The 21188-nt window shown below is 35.9% G+C and overlaps 1 protein-coding gene across 2 annotated transcripts; it reads right to left on the bottom strand.

Annotated features, from left to right (window-relative positions):
* Positions 1-472: 472 nt before the first annotated feature.
* On the bottom strand, positions 473-19554 carry recql (RecQ helicase-like). 2 transcript variants are annotated; one of them, XM_022671775.2, is made up of 16 exons: positions 19305-19547; positions 18256-18338; positions 16083-16301; positions 15816-15995; positions 14560-14666; positions 13574-13772; positions 11990-12156; positions 10751-10826; positions 10498-10646; positions 8593-8710; positions 8360-8498; positions 6728-6819; positions 6370-6586; positions 4876-5032; positions 2495-2646; positions 1239-1378 (listed from the first exon to the last, which is right to left on the bottom strand). In XM_022671775.2, exons 2-15 carry the CDS (start codon positions 18275-18277, stop codon positions 2518-2520), a joined length of 1971 nt encoding a protein of 656 aa, XP_022527496.1. In that variant the 5' UTR covers positions 18278-18338; positions 19305-19547; the 3' UTR covers positions 1239-1378; positions 2495-2517. The 2 variants fall into 2 exon arrangements, with proteins under 2 accessions (XP_022527495.2, XP_022527496.1); XM_022671774.2 differs by lacking the exon at positions 2495-2646 and having other exon boundaries at positions 473-1378; positions 19305-19554.
* Positions 19555-21188: the final 1634 nt, after the last annotated feature.

Here is a 21188-nt window from a genome sequence, read left to right as displayed (position 1 = left end):
ATGCATCTTGGCATCATGTTCTCCTCCACCAGTCTTACACACTGCTTTTGGATAACTTTATGCTGCTTTACTCCTGGTGTAAAAAATCAAGCAGTTCAGTTTGGTGGTTTGATGGTTTGTGATCATCCATCTTCCTCTTGATTATATTCCAGAGGTTTTTAAGGGGTCTCTTGTTTTTTTTGTAAAATCACTATTACAAACTGTAGATTGAGCAAGACTTTCATAGTTTTTTTTTTACTTTTAGCAGACTTTAAGAGTAGCTAGAGGTGAAATGACTTTTGATAGGATCCGTGATGCTTCTTCTCTTACTCACTGAACACATTCTATCCAGGAGGGAAAGGTTTACGTTCAATCTTGGGTCACTTTTTCCAGATTCTGGGAGATTTTATCTGACTTGCAGGCATTAAGGAGCTGTTATTGATATGCTGTAGAGAAAATCATATTCCAGAAACTCTTGACTCAACAAACTCGCCTCTTTTAAAGGTCCAATCAGTGGCATCCGTTTATTGCTGTTGAAAAAAAAAAACAAATCACTTGATGTATCATCTTTTGTAAAATTAACATGATGTCACCAGCCTTTTAATATTGATGTGTATCGAGTATCAGCAACACAATTTTTAACTAATCAGATATGAAACCGTTATATATATATATATATAAAAAAAAAAAAAAAACATATGACAGCTTTTTTTTCCCAACATGCAAACAGTGCATTGAATTTTCAAAAATATAACTAACATGTATTGTTAACTTTTATACAAAAAATCAATATATCAAAAATAGCACATGGTCATCTCTGAATGAGCTTTCTCCTCATACTGACACGTGTCCATAGATTCCTGGCACTTCTGGCGATTGTTGTGCCTGATGAAAGCCGTAGACTTCTCAGCGGCTCTATTATACAGGTCAACATGCTCGAACCCGAGTCCTGCAAGTGTTCATGGGAAATGTAGTTGATTTGTCGTAGCTGGTTGTTGTAGTAAAGGCGGAGGTCACACAGCTCTTCGATGGCCGTGGCTGAAATAATCGAAGCCTCGGAGGGAGAGTTAGAGAGAGCTGATTTTGGATGTTTCTCTGATTTTGGTTTTGATTTACGCTTGAGGTTTATTTTCTGATCTTCGTTTTTAAGAGATTTTTCTTCCGTTTCAACAGCGCAGTTCTGCTTCTGATTACTGACCTCTACTTCCACTACTACATCAATTACTAGGGGCTGAATATTCTCAGGCGTTTGTACTGTAATACTCTCCACTTGATTCTGAGAAAGTCTTTTTTCCATGTTTTGTTGGTCCTTGTTCATCTTGATCAGTTTGATATTTTTGTGTGGGTCATTCAAGTCAGTGATTTCTCCTTCCTGCAGCTCAGCTGCTGATTGGTCATCCTGAGGAAAAAACAAACATGGAGATATAATATCTAATAATGGCGTAAATAGTAGAAAGATAACAGGGTTAGTGGACCATGCATTGGGTTATTTAATGTTAGATGTGTAATATTAATGTTAGACTGCAGAGTGACCAAAGCCCCAGTGTGAGTGAATTTATATCCCATGTTAACCCCTCTAAACACCAACCAAACAATGCCAAAGCATAAATAATGGATGTAATGGACGTGCTTATAGCCAGGATACAGCGCAAGCCAATAATGTGCTATGAAGATAAGCCATATATACACTTGTGCATCTCAAAAAAATAGAATATCACCGAAAAGTTACTTTATTTTAGTATTTCAGTTCAAAATGTGAAACTCGTCATTTATTGTTGATGATTATGAAGCTTACAGCCAATGAAAACCCAAAAATCAGTGACTCAGAAAATTAGAAGACCAATTGGTACTTTTGGCAGTGTGGGATTGTGTCAAATCCTGCTGGAAAATGAAATCTGCATCTCCATAAAAGTTCATTTTAGCAGAGGAAAGCATGAAGTGCTGTAAGATTTTGCAGTGGATCAACACCAGCAGATGACAGACATGACTCTCTAAACCATCACTGATTGGTGGAAACTTCACACTAGACCTCGAGCAGTTTGGACTGTGGGTCTCTCCACTCTTTTTCCAGACTCTGATCCCTTGATTTGATTTCCTTTAAATGAAATGTAAAATTACTGATGATCAGTGGTTTAATCAATGCTTCCCGCTGCTGACAACTTTTATGAAGATGTGGATTTCATTTTCCAGCAGGATTTGGCACACTGCCCACACTGCCAAAAGTACCAATTGGTCTTATATAATATTCTCATATAATTTTCTGAGACACTGATTTTTGGATTTTAAATACATCTATATGAAATATATGAGTTTCACATTTTCAACTGAATTACTGAAATATAGTATAAAGTAACTTTTCAATGATATTCACATTTTTTAGATGCACCTGTATATACACACATATATAGGACAAGCAGGACAAAAAAGGGGGGGTTGGGCAAAAGCTATTGACCAAGCATTCATACAACAATGGCTACATGCTAATTTGAAAATGCATATAGTAAGGGAACTGTACTTTTGCTCTCTGTTCTTCGTGGGCTAGAGAACAGTGTCTTTCTTGACTTTCTTGGTCACAGGGCTTTTCCCAGAATTCTCAGCAGGTCTTTTCCCTTCTTTTGGTTTTACCTTGGCACTACTCTTAGCTCCACTGCCTTCTGAATCTTTCACCTGTGGGCAGCACAAGAGTTTTTTTGTAATCGAATGATTCAGGCCAGAAATATGAAGGAGGGCATTATGGATATAATGGATATGAAAGCAGTTACTTCACATGATACAGAACGGGGCTGGAGGGGTAGATTAAGGTTAGATTTGGGCCTACATGACTCCTTAAATGGAGATTTTTCAGAGGAACACTCAAAACAGAGGGATATTGAATCACTGACAAGATACTGCAGCACAAGTAACCAAAGAAACCCACAAATGTAAGTATTATCCTCGTTAAAAAGTATGATAATCACAATTTAACCAAAGATTAAGGTGCAGTCTTAATATTTTATGGCAATTTTCTTCATAACAAGCATTAAAATAAAAATTATAATCGCTAGTAGTTCAACAGTAGCTACTTGGCTATCCATTTGTCCAGTTCCACCTTAAATAGTGCAACAGATGGCAGAGCCTGCAGAATTTAAGGTGTAATGAAAAATAAAAAATAAATAAAAGCTAATAAAAGCTAATTTTAGCTCCTCATCACAGAGGGAGGAATTAAGGAACGGACAATGATAATTAACTGATGCACCACCTGCCTCCTTTCTAAAGACATACAATAAAATACACCCTAAAATGAATTAGTTAATCATCATCATCATCAGCAGCAGCAGCAGCAGTTAGGTTGCTGAACTTTAGTGCTCCACTGCTATGAAGCAACATCTGTATCAGGTGATTGACGGGTCATCCCAATTCTTAGTAGGAGGATTTCACTCAAAAACAAGGGTTAAGGGTACAAAAGAGAAAAGGAAATGGGCTTAAGAGTATGTGATCTACATCAAACAGGTGTGATAACACTTTGGATTTCCAAACACAGACTAAAAACCCAAGCTTGGACAAAAAAGACTTAGCCGAATTGCAGTACATAATTAGACATAATATGTGTTTAGAAATAGATCTAGAGAGTCTATGCAATTATGTAAAATTAGTTTTAATGCCTAATTGCTCAGAAGTGTTAAAAAGAATCCAGATCTCTATAATAATACTGAATATACTATAATGTTAATATAATATTAATATACTGCAATTTATCTGGAAACATAACTCTTTAAAACCCTCTATGAAAATTACATATTAGATCTAATTTAGATAGAAACTAGATAAAACAAAAACCTGTTATAACCACAAACACTGACATGGCTGCACTATTTTAAACAGGAGAGCTGAACTCTTTGTCATGTTGTTTTAAAAGTACTCTACACTGGCACATCTCATTTACAAAAAAATAATATTAAAAGATTTTTAACCTTGAACAACTAAATATAGAAAATGTGGGACATTTGCCCACATTTAGAGACAATCAGATAACACTGCAAACATTTCAGCTTTTATAATAAAAACCCCTTTTAATACAAGATGCTGATGAATGAATCGAGTCTGAGTAAGCTATTGTTAGTATATAGAAGGGTGACTAGGTGATCATACAGAACCTATGTAGAAATGGTGGGAGAATATTAGATAAATTAGTCGAAAGTACCATCTTAAAAGATCTTATATTATTTTATTTTTAAAATATTCCTTCATTTAGAAAGATTGATTCAATTACCGTATTTCACGCACTATAAGGCGCACCAGAATATGAGGCACATTTTAAGCAACAATAGTAAGAAACAAGGGTGTCGCCATGTTTTTCTTCTAATTCAGCAGCGCTAGCTGCGGATAGCAGTGCTTAGCACTAGTAAATGCCACGCGACAGCTTTACACTGAGGACCCCTGAGTGTTCTGGTAACCTAGGGTGCTATCACCTCACAGGTACAGTCCGATATACTCATCTCTGAATGATAAAAAATCTAGAGCTGCGGTTAGCGGCTAATGCTAAAACTGCTTCAGCTTTGGTGCTGGAGAAACTTTAATGAAACTCCTGTATAACTCTGTACTTCAGCGAGTGGCTTTACTGCTCCTTAATACCTGACTGGTAGAATTCAGTATAAGGTGCACTGTTGACTAATAAAAAAAAAATAAACGAAGGATTTTAAGTGCGCCTTATAGTGCGAAAAATACAGTAATTTCCTGTTTCTCTTAAAATATTGAAGGGATAGAAATGTATAAATGAGGAAAACAACAAAACAGTATTAACTTAAACTAATAAAAAGTGTCCTCCATTCTTCCATTGAGGATTTCAAAAGCCCTATTAATGTCACAATGTCCGAATCCCCCAAAAAAGAAGAACAATGGAAGAACAATTATATTTACACTTGAAACAGCTACGGACAGTCTGCCTGGACTGGGTGTGGGCACTTTTCTCTTCATCTTCATGGTGATGGAGTGGTTTTCACTCTTAAGCAGAGCAGCCTTGCGTCCAGCCTTCAGGTAGAAGTAGGTGGTGTACGGGGTGAAGCTGAAGTCTTCACTTTGGAAGGAAATGTGAAGGTAAATAAAAACATATTTAACTAAAATAAATATTTCTCTCACACTGTATCATACACTTTTTTTTTAACATCAGTGCAGACATGTACAATAAAACCATAAATCAACTAAAACTATAAAATAAATTGATTATAATAGGTCTAAAATGAACCAGATATTTAATAATAAAATGTGCGTCAGATCCTGAGAGCTTCATTCTTTTGGGATAAATTACTGAATTAACTCTTTCATGACTTTTCCAGGGTTTTCATGACCGTACAAACCCAGTATGATAAACCACTTGTACAAAAGGTATTCAGATCCCTTTTCTATTGCTAGTTGCCTCTATGGTTCACATATGTGTGCATTAATGGCACAGATAAGAGTTGATTATAGGAGTATAAAGTTCTAGCGTGGAGATGTAGGGCAGTAAAAATGCATTCTCTAGAAAATCAGTGTAACGATTATTAACATTATTACATTTTCTGACCGGTTTAGGCCAAATGCAAAAATAGAAAACTGGATGTAAAAACTGATCATTTCATTTTTTTTAATGTAGTGCAGTGAATAAGAAATACGTTTTCATCCATTTTTATTTTATTTTTTTCATCTCTGCCCCTCACAATTGGAATTTCAGGAAAAATCTTTTCTTTATTCACTGATTTTTCATTTTTTGCATTTTGCAAGTTGGATTATAGCATCAGATTTGTGTTAAGAGATAAATCTGAAGATTGAAAGAGGATTCAACTTTTTTTTGTATTATTTCTAAAAATTCTGTTTGTGAAGGGCATGCATTTATGCATTTATGCATTTAAAAAATGCATAAAAACACATTTCTTCCTTACTAAACTGGATGGAAAAAAAAAAAAAAACTTTTTTTGTTTTATGACCAATTTTCTATTTTTTAATTTAGCTTGATACGGTCAGAAAATTAAACTGCTAAAAGCTAAACTGACCACACAGTGCTGTAAAAAAGTCTTTCCCCTTTTTATTTGATTTATTTGTTTTTGCTTTATTTGCTTTATTTGCTTTAAATATACATACGTATATTTAACGAAAGCTCAAATACAAACTTTAAAAACAGAAGCAATCCAAACTAATCTGGCCATATGTAAAAAGGAAACTGCCACCCTCCTAGGAGTGGCCAGTCTACAGATATTACTGCAAAAGAGCATGGACAACTCATCCAGGAGGTCCCAAAAGCTACTTTTTACTAATAAAATGTGTTTGTTAATGTGTTTATAAGTAAAAAAAAAAGCAAAAACAAAATAAATCTGTAGGGGTCAAATACCTTCTCACGGCACTGTAATTGACATATTACCTCAAGGTTGTTAAAATTACCTGAAATAGCCATTCAGCAGCAGGTGGACGATGATGGACTCCACCTCCTGGCGTGATAGGATTGTGGTCTGGATCATTTTGCGAAGCTTAGCATTCCCTTTCCCCATCCAGGTGTCGCACACCTTAAGAGGAGTCATCTTCTCATCTACAGAGCTCGCCAACTCCACAAGCTTCACCACGTCACGGGCATGCTTAGTGATGTCCATGGTGACATAGTCTAGAATAGGAAATAGACTAGTTATAGGACTGTGAAGAAAAAGCTGGAAGTAAGAATTTTAAAAGTGACTTAAAAAAATGTGGGCAGTAAATATATACAAAATTATATTTTTCTGAGAAAAAAAAAAAAAAAGCTCCTCACCATTGCCATGACGACAAACATCACACATCTGGTGGCACTCTTCATCATCCCAAACTTCATCAAAGTGAACAGCCATCATGGCACGGCGACATCTGCAATATAACAAATGCACATAATTATTACAAAAGGATAAGTGTTAATTACTCTTGCATTCTTTTTAAGGTGGAACAGAAAATTTAGCTAGCTAACTAGTCAGCTTAAATGGTGCAACAAACAGCAGAGACTGCATCATTTAAGTTGGAACACAAAATGTAGTTAGTTGGCTAGCTAGCCACCTTAATTAGTGCAACAAAAAGTAGAGGTAGCATCATTTAAGGTGGAATGGGAAATTAAGCTACTAGCTAGTCACTTTAAATGGTTCAACAGACAGCATAGGCTGCATTCTTTAACGTGGAAAAGAAAATTTAGCTAACTAGCAAGCCACCTTAAATGGTGCAACACACAGCAAAGGCTGCATCATTTAAGGTGGGACAGGAAATTTAGCAAGCTAGTTATCCACCTTAATTCACCTTAATTAGTGCAACAGACAGCAAAGGCTGCATAATTTAAGGTGGAACTGGAAATTTAGCTTACTAGCAAGTCACCTTAAATGGTGCACCAGACAGCAAAGCTGCATCATTTAAGGTGGAACGGGAAACTTAGCTAGCTTATTAGCCATCTTAAATGGTGCAACAGGCAGCAGAGGCTGCATCATTTAAGGTGGGGCAGAAAACTGATGCAGCCCCTGCTCTGTTGCACCATTTAAGGTGGAACAGAAAATTTAGCTAACTTGCTAGCCACCTTAAATAGTTCAACAGATAGCAAAGGCTGCATAATTTAAGATGGAACAGGACATTTAGCTAGCTAGCTAGCCACCTTAAATGGTACACCAGACAGAAAAAGCTGGGTCATTTAAGGTGGAACGGGAAATTTAGCTAGCTTGTTAGCCACCTTAAATGGTAAAACAGACAACATCATTTAAGGTGGAACAGACAATTGATAAAGCCTCTGCTGTCTGTTGCACCATTTAAGGTGGAACGGGTAACTTAGCCAGCTAAATAGCAGAGGCTGCATCATTTAAGGTGGAACAGGAAATTTAGCTAGCAAACTAGCCACCTTAGTTGGTGCAACAGACAGCAGAGGCTGCACCGTTTAAGGTGGAATGGGAAATTTAGCTAGCCAGCCACCCTAAATGATGCAACACAGAGTAGAGAATGCATCGTTTAAGGTGGGACAGAAAATTCTGCTAGCAAACTACTCACCTTAACTTGTGCAACAGACAGCAGAGGCTGCTTCATTTAAGGTGGAACAGACAATTGATAAAGCCTCTGCTGTCTGTTGCACCATTTAAGGTGGAACAGGAAATTTAGCAAGCTAGCTAGTCACCTCAACTTGTGCAAGACAGGCAGAGGATGCATTATTTAAGGTGGAATGAAAATATAAAATTAAATAAAAGTTATTATAAGCTAATTTCAGCTTCCCATCACAGAGGAATTATTTAAAGGACAATAATAATTAACTGCTGCACCACCTGCCCCCTTAAGACATAATATTTCCAGAAATGAACTAAAGTCCAGCAATTCTTAGGAGGATTTCACCCCGTCCTCTTGTAAATTTCTACAAATTAGAGTTATACCTTTATTTAATAAATACCTGTCCACATTCTGACAGTACGCCACCATATTCTGAAGCTTCTGCTGACCAGTGTTCTCCATCACAACCATAGTGCTGATCCTAAAGATATCAGAAAAACCATAGAACACAATGCAGTCTGCCGGATGGTCGTCTCTCCCTTAAAAAAAAATCAACAACAAATCAGAGTTATTTCACTTACTTGCTGAAATTTCTGTGATTTGTGAGCTTAAAACAGTCTAATATTAGCTTACCTGCACGTCCACTCTCTTGATAATAGTTCTCTATGGACTTGCTGATGGTGTGGTGGATTACAAACCGCACATCTGCTTTGTCAATGCCCATTCCAAACGCCACAGTAGCAACAACCACCTACAAAAAATACTTTTTTTAAATAAATATGCTGCTTCTCATTTCTTGTATTTAAACAATATTTTACATCATTGAATCTTTACGAACTAGACACTGTATAAAGCCTGAATTACACTTCAAGTTAAATATGGATACAGATGTGGATATTTCCTCCTTCTCTGCAAGTCCTCTAAAATCTTACACTAGAAATTGTGAAATAGTTCAGGTAAAATATGACAAGAATTTTCTTATAATTCATGAATTGCTGTCAGCCTTCGCTTCTCAGCACATTGTGACATTTCACACTTCTTTTGAAGTTCCATGGGATTTTATTGTATACTTTTTAGGGGCTGTTCTGTTTTTTAGGGAATTATGTTTGTTTTTTATCTTTAACAAAACCTAGTGTACAGCTCTGGAAAAAATGATGAGTTTCTTTGATTTTAGAAAATTAAAAACCTCTGGAATATAATCAAGAGGAAGATGAACTGCTTGAATTTTTGCACCAGGAGTAAAGCAGCATAAAGTTATCCAAAAGCAGTGTGTAAGACTGGTGGAGGAGAACATGATGCCAAGATGCGTAAAAAAAAAACTGTGATTAAAAAGTATCAGGGTTATTCCACCAAATATTGATTTCTGAACTCTTAAAACTTTATGAATATGAACTTGTTTTATTTGCATTATTTGAGCTCTGAATCTTTTTTGTTTTTGTATTTATTTCTCATTTTCTATAAATAAATGATCTAAATGAGAATATTTTTATTTGGAATTTAGGAGAAATGTTGTCTGTAGTTTATAGAATAAAACAACAATGTTCATTTTACTCAAAGATATACTTATAAATAGCAAAATCAGATTTTTCCAGAGCTATATATTATATTAAGCTGATCTACAGTCAGATTCCTTTCATATAAATCATTGTGAAAATGTAAACACAGGGTTCATACACTTTTAAACCAATCGATTTCCATGATTTTTCATGACTTTTCCAGGCCAAAAATCAGCTAATGCTGGCACAATCTTTATTAATAAAATGTGTTTCAGATCCTGAGAGCTCCAATGTGTGTAGGGTTAAATTACTGAATTAACTCTGAGCTGATTTATTTGTTAGCTTAAAATAGATTTGTAGAGCAAATTTCCATGACTTTTCAAAACTTTCTGGGTATTTTTATTTTTTCAAAACTAATCCAGACCTGGAAATTACTATTTTCAAATATTCCAAGATTTTTCCAGGTTTTTCATGACAGTATGAACTATTATATCGTATACAATATATTTAGTGACACAGAAATATATCTGTAAAAATATCATGATATTGAAAATCCATATTGTGATAATAGGGCTTTTGTGTCTTAAAAGTAGTCTATTATTTACTGTGAAGCTTTAGGTGTATTTATTGTATAATTGTTTTAGTTTGTAGTTTATATGCATGCACTAAATATTCTGCAATATTTTTTGCTGCATTATATTATTTTATGCTATATTATTTTTTATTTATTTATTTATTTTTTATTTATTATTGTGTTATACTATTATACTATATTCCTGAAATGAACTAATTATTTTAGTTTTCCTATATCGCTAAGTATAACGTTATCGCAAAAATACCCTGAAATATCGTGATATTATTTTAGAGCCATATCGCCCACCCATAGTATGAACCCTGAAACAGAATTATGTCAGTAAAGTATAGATAACCAAAATTTGTAGTAAAATAAGCAAACAATATACAGTATATGCACTTCTTCACTTGCATCTGGGCAGTGACAGCAGCATCTCAACATCAGTTATTATGGAATAAAAGATCGTACCTGGATCTTTTTGGTAGACCAGTGACGATGAACCCTACTCTTGTCTGAAGGCTCCATGTTTGCATGGTACGGTTGTGCCAGGATGCCTCTCTGCTGCAGGTCTATAGCTACCAACTCTGCATCTTTCTGAGAGAACACGTAAACAATTCCTACACAGAAAGAGTGGAAATAAATAAAAACTACTAGTTTTTCAGTCTTTCTCAAATAGAAACAAATTCCATGTCAGTTTTAACTAACGTCCGTCAGCACGCACCTGACTGGTCCTTGTATCTTCCTTTTATCAGTGCTGCAATTTCTCCGTTTGAATCTTCACTACTTTTAACGCGAACCTGCAAAAGAAGGAGCAAAAATGTACAATTTAATTTTTTATGTTTTCATATTACTGATTTTTTTATGTTACTAATATTCATTCATAATCATCCATGCTGGAATCCACTTTTGAGTTCATGTTGCTGCTACTTCCCTACTCCTTTATATATTTTGCGTATTTATCTTATCTATTTTATTATTAATTCCTTTTTATTTTATTTTACTTTGTCTTCATATTTATCTATTTTAACCACTGCTTTTTAGGTGTAAACTAGACCGTGGAAATACTATTTTTCTTTCCACCTCATGTACCACATGTAAAATGACAATAAAATTTCATTTAATCCCTATGTGACTGGTCCAGGGATGTAAATGTGATGTGGCCTCAATCTAACCATGAAAAATACTACCTTTATTTGAGCTTAACGGCTGTTCAGGTGCAGTTTAACCTGATTTATTACACACATAATTACTAAAGCTATTACTAAACACTGTGTCTGCTTTCTTGGTTCGTCCCACATAGCTTGTTTTAACACCGCAAACACGCAGACTACAGCCCGATATACTCACCTCTCATCGGCAAAAGAGCTAGAGCTGTGGTTAGCGGCTAATGCTAATGCTGCTGCTGCTGCACCCAGCCTTACTGCTGGAGGAAGTACTCTGAAAACTCACTCTTATAACTCTGTACTTCAGCTTCATACATAGAATTCATAAGAAGCACCAGATTATAAGGCGCATTTACGATTTTGTTTTTTGAAAATTAAAGAATATTATGTGCACCACAAAATATGGTATACATAATTAAAGTGGCAGGTATATTCTAAACATTATGGCAGTAATTAACAATTATTTTGATAATCAATTCGAACTCTCTGCTGCTGCTCCATCCATTAAACAGTTTTCACACTGAACACCTCATGTGCAGCGCTCACTGCTCGTACCCAGACATCCCATTAAAAAACACTGTGTTTGAAAGCTGCAAATTTTAGGTGTTCAGTGTTAAAGAAGCATCTGGTCTAGAAAAAAAATAACTTTCTTGCTCCTGCACCAGACAGCTCAGACCAATCAGAGGAGACGTAGAGCTTGCGTGGTTTATTGAGGAGCATTTTCAGGCGTTTAGGTTTATGCCCGTGTGAAAACAAACCAAACCGAGGTGTTTTGAAAACACCCTCAGAGCACTTACCTCATAGTAGAGGTTAGGTCGGTTGAATGGTGCGGTAAGTGTAACTGGATCTGGAACACACAGGATCTTTTGGCAGTCCTTCAGTATGTTGCTGGTTGCAGTGGCGGTCAGTCCAACCAGCGGGACCTTCGGGAACTGGCGCTTCAGAATACCAAGAAGCTTGTAGTCTGTAACAGATCAAAGTTTATAAATTACAATATATATGTATCAGTCAGAAAAGAGCTTGAAAAAGGCTTTAATTTTTGGACATTTAAATAACCCCGCCCCTAAAGGTCTGCCTCCACAGAGATCACATAGTCTATGGTCCCGCCCATACAGTCATTGGTCCCACCCCGGCTATAGGTGTAACCACGCCCCCAGCTTTTCCCTTCCAAAACGTGCCACCGGAAGTGTGCTGCTGAGGGATGAGAGGACCATTTGAGCAAAGCTATCCATTCACTTCCATTCATTTCGGGGTGTCTTTGAACCAATAATAAATGTATTTCCAAGCCGTTTTCGATTATGACACGACCCATGTTCTTTTTTTACAAAGAACGGATTTTCTGCAATTTGATCCATAAGATTAATAATCTGTTCATAGCTTTAGAAAATAACATTTTTATACAACTATGCTAACGATGACGTAAAAAGACAGCGACCCAAAACACCGTGCTGTAATGTTTGGAGAAGTTGCTCCTTTAGTTGCTGATTGAATTAGAGCAGGGTCAAAGTAACCTCTTATTATGCAAATATAATACTACTACTATCAGTTATAACACATTGTAGGTAGTAAGATAGTAGTAAATAGAAGTAAGATAGACTATAATAATTATAATGTATAGATATAACTGTAATTTATATTAGTTACATTAGTTTCTAAATGCTTGTTATATAGAGAAACTATGAATATTCTTCAGTAAATCCGTGGACTAATATTGGGTATCAGTAATTCTAGTTTCTATCTGCTGTTTATTCAATAAAAGTCCCATTCTGGGACGGAATGGAGCTTTTCTCACTGTGGAGGGAATAGTTCTGTGCAGCTCCTATAAACAGTACGGTTGTTTGCACGGCACGCGGAAGATTCGCGTCATGCTGGCGCCTGCGCAGTCTCTCACTTTCCCGGTTAACGCCCCACGAGAAGCCGATCAGGAAGTTACACGATTGGCCTCACCTGGCTCCGTTGAAATCAGCGGGATGGCTTGGTCCAGTTAATATATACTGTCAATAGGTGTAACCCAGCCCTTTTACACACCAATAACCACACCTTTTTGAACAGAGCTGAATAACGTTTTAAAAAATGAATTCTGTGGGGATATAAAAATTTAACAATATAAGAAGAGGATACACTAGCTGCAGCATTTAAATAATGAAGGTAGAATTACAGTATATTGGATAAAAACTGTCTGTTTGACCAAATAAGTGTAAAGAAATAAGTGAATAATTTCCTCTTAAACAGTATTGTGCTTTATTTTTGTATTATTATTTTACATTTGTTCAGTTTTAGATGGTGTAAACTGATTCTGACTCTTCAGTGATTGGAGATCCTTCACTTGCAGAACTTTGGCCAGCAAGTAAAATCTGAAACCCTTTGTTTTAAAGTCTAACCTGGTCTGAAGTCGTGACCCCACTGACTGCAGCAGTGCACTTCATCCACAGCGATGCGCTCCAGCAGACCCATATTATAGGCCTTCTCTAGTTTAGACATCAGTAGTTTGCTCTTGGCGATCTTCTCCGGAGTCACATACAGTAGTTTAAAAGGGCTGTTTTTATCCGTCATGCCTGCCATCACAAATTTGGAGTCCTCCTGAAAATTAAAAATATTTTTTTATATTTTACAATTTGACATCCAGCAGATTTAGATTTTAAAATGTTTTAACAAGTCTTTACAAAGTTTTAGTGTAACTTTTGCCCCCTTAGCCCACTGCCTGTAATGCACTCAAAAACAGGATTTAATAAAAAAAAAAAAAAAATAAAAAAAAAACACATTAATTAATAAATTAAAACATTTAAAATCAAATAATTGTATTTTTGGTCTGTCTACTGCAGTGGAGTCATTTGTTTAATATTTACTTTATATATATATATATATATATATATATATATATATATATATATATATATATATATATATATATATATATATATATAACTCAACTTTTATCTTTTTTTTTTCTTTTTTTTTTACACTGCACACATTTTAAGATATATTTAAATATATACATATTTTATTTCTAATCAGTAAAAAACTCATAACATTATGGGAATACATGTTCACTCTGCCACATTAGCTGGGATGCTCCCATGGTTTACTTCAGTGAGCAGATTTTTATTTTTCCATTGCAGTGGGCGGGGCTAATCTCCTGTTTGATTGGCTAATCAGCTTGTTCTGTTTGTTCTGATGAATAATAGGTCTCAATATATGTGAAGTAACAGAAAAGACAGAACAAAAAAACACACCATGTCTATTGCAGTGGATGCAGGGTCTGAAAAGGTTATTTTACCTCACATCTTAAGTTACATTTACTGAACTATTTATATATTTAAAATATTTTTTTACTTGAAAACCCCTTGGTGTAGAGTATCGGTCTTACTTTTGAACTAGAAGCATTCAGAGTTACAGCAGAAACTCCTACTGACTTCAGATACATCAGCTGATCCTCCATCAGAGACACCAGTGGAGCGATAACCAAGGTGAAGCCTGTCAGACATACAAATAAAAAATTGTATTTCTTAGTAAATCAGTATATGCACAAATCAAATATTTATACATAGTGGAGATAGGACTGGGAGATTAAAGGAGTAATTTTGATTAATGTAATTTCTGTTTTAATGCACCTTTTTAAATAGGATAACGGAGATTGTACATATAGAAGCTGCAGAATCTCAGTAAAAACCTGTAAAGAACTATTTTATGTGACAGTGATTTTAATATTCGACACTTTTCCAAAATTGTAATACATGGAGGTTATTTCATGTTGGCACCGTGTTCAATACAAAAGCTGCTGTAAGCTTAAAGGGAGCTGCTTACTATTAGTTAAAAAAAATAAATCGGTTAAATAAAAAAAAATAAAAAATGTTGAAATTAAATGTAAAGCAAAGAATAGCTTGCACATAATTTTAAATTGTGCTGTTTATTTAAAGAAATAAACAAAAAAATCATAAAAAAATAAAAATCTAAAATGTAACTGAAAATCGTTCATATATATTTGAAGAATATCAAGAATTTTTTTTTTTTTTTTTTTACAATAACTCCCAGCCCTCTGTAAGTATAGCTTATTAATAACATTAATTAATGTTCAGATTAAGCACTCTTTACAAGACATCCAATACATTTCCCAGGACAACATTAAATAACATGGTCATATTATTTTTAGTTATTATATTATAAATGTGATCAAAGACTATCACATTAAAAATATAATAAATTAAAAAATGACATACCATTTAATATCTTAAAAAGATGTGTAAAAGTCTAGTCTAAAAAGTCTTACTGCACATATTATAAGTATGTTTATAGTTGAGGCTTAAATCCAATTTACAATTTTCTTTTTCCCACCAGATGGAGACATTTTCCACTTTTCCATTTGCCACTTAAATAAATCATTTATGACAAATAAGAGAAGTCCGGTGGCATTTACAGGATGTTATATTGTAAAGAGGAGGAGCTTCTGTTTATAATCGCCTTCTAAAACTTAATTTCATTGTTATTCCATAACACACTTATTTATTTTTATTGGTTTATCTACATTACCCTAATGTCATGCCTTAATATTGTTTAAACAAAAATTAAATGCCTATATGCCCACATGAATGTAAGATGTAAATCTGTATGTTATATTGTGCATACCTTTAGAACAGACTGCAGGTAGCTGATAGCATAAACTCTTGCCACGGCCTGTAGGCATAACCAAGAAAAGGTCTCTTCCAGACATACTGAGGTTAATAGCCGCTCGCTGAAGTGGCCGGAATTTAGAAATCTTAAAGATATTCTCCAGTTTCTCCTGAACATCCTTAGACCATGAGAAATCTGTGAATTAAGCAGAAATATTGTTAAAAGACGGCTACATATAGACAAATACAGGCAAATTTTAACCCATATATTCCTTCTACTAACCTGATTCTTCATAGTGCTGCAAGTCCTTCTTGCTAAAAGCAGGTTTGGAGGGTTTTCCAGATCCTGAGGCTTGAGAAGCATCACAAGACCCATCCAGTATTTTCAGTAGCTTGTTCTTCCTGGAGTTTAAAGAAGCCTGTTTCTCCAAAAGCTCAGAAATCTGAAGCTCCAGCAGCTCCAACTCAGCATCTATTGAGTCCAGCTCTTCCCGAGCCTCCTCTGCCACAGAAGAATTTATGGATAAATGCTTTACAACTTCACACTGCTCACAAGTACATTGTAGATTTCTTTTCTTTTCCTTTTTTATTTGTATCCCATTTTCTCCCCAATTACTAGGCCAATTACCCAACCAACTCATTGGGATTCCTTTTTTTTTTTTTTAACTGCTGCTGATGCTGTAGCATTGCCGAGTAGCATCACAGCGCTAACGCTCGGAGGAAAGAGCAGCGACTCAGTTTTGATACATCAGCTCACAGACGCAGCCTTGTGCTGATCATCATCACCCTAGGAATGATGAGGGGAAAAAGTGTCCCCCATCTACTGTACCCACCCAGAGAGAGCAAGGTTAATTGTGCTCTCTCAGGGCTCCGGCAGCTGATGGCAAGCTGCATGACTGGGATTCGAACAAGTGATCTTAATACTAAAGTCACCTTAAAGTACCACCTCCAGCTTAACTGATCAGCTTTACACATCTATGCTGGATTTTCTCAGTCTGTTTCATGAGGTAGAGTTACCTGGAATTCAGGCTTTCAGTTAACAGCTGTGCTGATCTCATCAAGAGTTAATTACATGAATTTCTTGTCTCTTAATAAAGTGTTTGAGAGCATCAGTTAAAGTAAAGTAGTGAAGAGGTAGAGTTACAGGTATACAGTGAATATTTGAGTAATGTTCAAATTCAGATTATGAGAAGCAAGAACTACTCAACTTAATAAAGAAAAAAAAAGTTTAAAAAGGTAGGTCAATCTAAAAAAAAAGATACATTTCAAGATCTTTGAAAGTATCCTCAAGTGCAGTGACCACAAAGACCATCAATAACATTATGAAGAAATTGGCACTCATCAGGACCGTCCCAGGAAAGAGTTGTATAACTTATCCTCTGTTGTACAGGATAAGTTCATCAGAGTATTTTGGTTTGTTTAACACTTTTAAGTTACTACATGATTCCTTATGTGTTTCTTCATAGTCTGGATCACTTTTGTATTCATTTATAATGTAGGAAAACAATAATAATAATAAAAACATTTATAGAGGCAATTCCCCAGAAAGGGATTAAGCCAATTCGTAGACTATATACTATATTTTACTTTTAATGGAAAATCTTGATTCAAAAGGATTTGTAGTCCAAGCCTAGGCTAAATTCCTGTCTGAGAAACTGTCTGTAAATCTATTCTTGCAATAAACATGATCACAAATGGAGACCTTCTACTAAGAAAAATATGTAGTGTAGGGATGTTTCCTGTCTGGAAGCCTCACCTTAAATGGTTTATATTAAATGTAACTGCTTGATTGATTGGCTTGTTGAGTATTAGTTCCATTTGTATTTTGGTAAACTAAAAATACACAATGTAGATCTAAATATGGAGATCAGGTTAACTGGATGCTCTAAATTTGCCCAGAAAATTTGCATAATCTAAATTGGCACTCTGCCCGATGCAGTCCTCCAGGTGGACAGTGGTTTCCAGTTGAGAGTACGCTGTGCGCTATTGGCTGCCACTTCTCACCGGTGTGTGTATGAGTGTAAAATTGTGTAAATTGTAGTTCTTGGGTTTCTAGAAAGGCTCTATAGAAGTGTAACTTTATACATTCATTCATTTATTCATTCATTTATAAAAGAAAAAATGTTTGAGACCTTTAGCGACATTTAGTTCTTCACCTGTAAGAAAGTCAGGTGCGTCTGCCACCTTCAGCTCAGCTTTCTAATGATCTAAGCTTCACAGGGACTACAGTAATGATGCAGGAAACACCAGTGTGTTTACAGCTCTGTCTCAAGGGATCAGTACTGTAGTGTAGGTGTGTCTCTTAAACACACAATTTTCACTTTAAATTCTAAAATGACAAGGAGCCATTCATTGTCCTTGTCTATAATTACATTTACAGTTCGCACATTAAGGCCACACTTGGCTGGGAGGTGACTGATACTGTAAAAGCTATACAACACCAAATATACACTAACCTTTATCATTGATGCTAGCCATTTCAGCAGCTGGTTTTCAGGATGCTCCTTGTAGAAGAGGCAGGATGCACATTCAGATCATTCTAAATAAAATGAGAGAATAAAATGAGAATGCTGCTGTAGGATGGGATGGGATGGGACCAACACCAGCAGATGTCTCTCCAGAACATTGATTTACAAATAAAATATAAAATTTACTGATAATCAGTGATGGTTTGGAGAGTCATGTCTGTCATCTGCTGGTGTTGATCCACTGTGTTTTATTATTAAGTCTAAAGTCAGTGCAGTTTTGTTTTCCCACAAAATCTTACAGCACTTCATGCTTCCCTCTGCTGACTGCTAACTTTTATGGAAATGCGGATTTCATTTTCCAGCAGGACTTGGCACAGAACTGCCCACACTGCAAAAAGTACCAATTGGTCTTATATAATATTCTAATTTTCTAAGATACTGTTTTTGGGGTTTTTTTATTGACTGTAAGCCATAATCATCAACAATAAAAGAAATAAAAGCTTAAAATAGATCATTCTGTGTTTGTATAATATACGCTACACTGTTCATGTTGCTGATTGGCTGGTGAGCTAAGCTAGACTGGAACAAGTGTAAAGCTAATGCTAGCTAACTTTAATATAGCTAGATAAATTAATATAGAATAAATTATTCTTTAAGCTTTGGATTAATTAATAGCTGCAATCATATAGCGAACTAGCTAAACTAGCTGCTGAGTGCAGTAAACAACAAATTTCCATTATAATCTTTATAAAATATATTAAAACGTGGTGGCTAGCTCTTCTCCTTTAGGGCGTGAGTTAGCAGCAGCACCAGCGGCAGTAAGTTACCAGTGGTCAGTAAGCTAAGCTATAGCTAAGCTAAGCTAAGCTAACAGGCTAAAATAACGTTAGCTGTATTTTGTATTTTAGCTCATTTAGAGGTATTGGGGGATTATTTCCGGGGGAGTGCACGTGTTCCACTAGTTTTATAGTTATTAAACATAGTTATGTAATGTAGAAAATATAACAGTTAGCGTTATATCAGAACAGCGCGCTCACCCTTCCTCCTCCTTCTCCTTCCGCGGCTCCTCCTGCTGCTGCTGCTGCCCGGTTTCGGAGTCTCTCCCCCCGGGCTCCGCGGGCTTGTGTTTGCGGGAGTGGACCGGTTGCCCCGAGCAACGCCGGATAAACAGCAGATGCACCAAGATAACAGCCCCGGCTCTCTCATCCGCTCCAACAACACAACACAACACAACACTATACAACACTGCAGTATACTTTACAACACTATACAACACTACACTACACTACACTACACTACATCTACATCATACAAAACTATACAACACTACACTACACTACATCTACATCATACAAAACTATACAACACTACACTACACTACACTACATCTACAACACTACACTACACTACACTACACTACACTACATCTACATCATACAAAACTATACAACACTACACTACACTACACTACATCTACAACATACAGAACTATACAACACTACACTACACTACACTACATCTACATCATACAAAACTATACAACACTACACTACACTACACTACATCTACATCATACACAACTATACAATGCTACACTACACTACACTACACTACACTACATCTACACTACACTACATCTACAACATACAGAACTATACAACACTACACTACACTACACTACATCTACATCATACAAAACTATACAACACTACACTACACTACACTACACTACACTACATCTACATCATACAAAACTATACAACACTACACTACACTACACTACACTACATCTACATCATACAAAACTATACAACACTACACTACACTACACTACACTACATCTACATCATACAACACTACATTACACAACACTGCACTGCGCTACACTATACAACACTACACTATACTACACTACATTTACAACACTACACCTACAACACACTACACTATACAACACTGCACAGCAGTATACAACACTGCACTACACTATACAACACTGCACTACACTACACAACACTGCGCTACACTATACAACACTACACTGCACTATACAACACTGCACTACACTACACTAGACTATACATTACACTACAGCACACTACACTACATCTACAACATACAACACTACATTACACAACACTGCACTGCGCTACACTATACAACACTACACTATACTACACTACATTTACAACACTACACCTACAACACACTACACTATACAACACTGCACAGCAGTATACAACACTGCACTACACTACACAACACTGCGCTACACTACACAACACTGCACTACACTATACAACACTACACTGCACTATACAACACTGCACTACACTATACAACACTACACAGCAGTATACAACACTGCACTACACTATACAACACTGCACTACACTACACAACACTGCGCTACACTATACAACACTACACTGCACTATACAACACTGCACTACACTACACAACACTGCGCTACACTATACAACACTACACTGCACTATACAACACTGCACTACACTACACAACACTGCACTACACTACACAACACTGCACTACACTACACAACACTACACTGCACTACACAACACTACACTGCACTATACAACACTGCGCTACACTATACAACACTACACTGCACTATACAACACTACACTACACTACACTGCACTATACAACACTACACTACACTACACTGCACTGCACTATACAACACTGCACTACACTACACTGCACTACACTATACAACACTGCGCTACACTATACAACACTGCGCTACACTATACAACACTACACTATACTACACTGCACTACACTATACAACACTGCACTACATTTCACTACACCACACTACATCTACAACATACACAACTATACTACACTACACTGCACTACACTATAGAACACTGTGCTTCACTACACAACAC

The sequence above is a fragment of the Astyanax mexicanus genome, chromosome 2 (assembly GCF_023375975.1).
Source record: "Astyanax mexicanus isolate ESR-SI-001 chromosome 2, AstMex3_surface, whole genome shotgun sequence".
In the NCBI taxonomy this organism is placed as follows: Eukaryota; Metazoa; Chordata; class Actinopteri; order Characiformes; family Acestrorhamphidae; genus Astyanax; species Astyanax mexicanus.
The sequence above is the reverse complement of the archived record's forward strand: the minus strand, read 5'-3'. Positions and strand labels throughout refer to the sequence as shown.

Bases quoted from the DNA above. Each gene is read 5' to 3' on its own strand.
- recql (XM_022671774.2), bottom strand. From the start codon at position 18,277: ATGGCTAGCATCAATGATAAAG. The intron at 15,996-16,082 runs GTTAGTAGAAGG...CTTAATTCACAG, and splicing joins GCAGCACTATGAAGAATCAG to ATTTCTCATGGTCTAAGGAT. The intron at 10,827-11,989 runs GTAAGTGCTCTG...CTTCTTTTGCAG, and splicing joins GACCTAACCTCTACTATGAG to GTTCGCGTTAAAAGTAGTGA.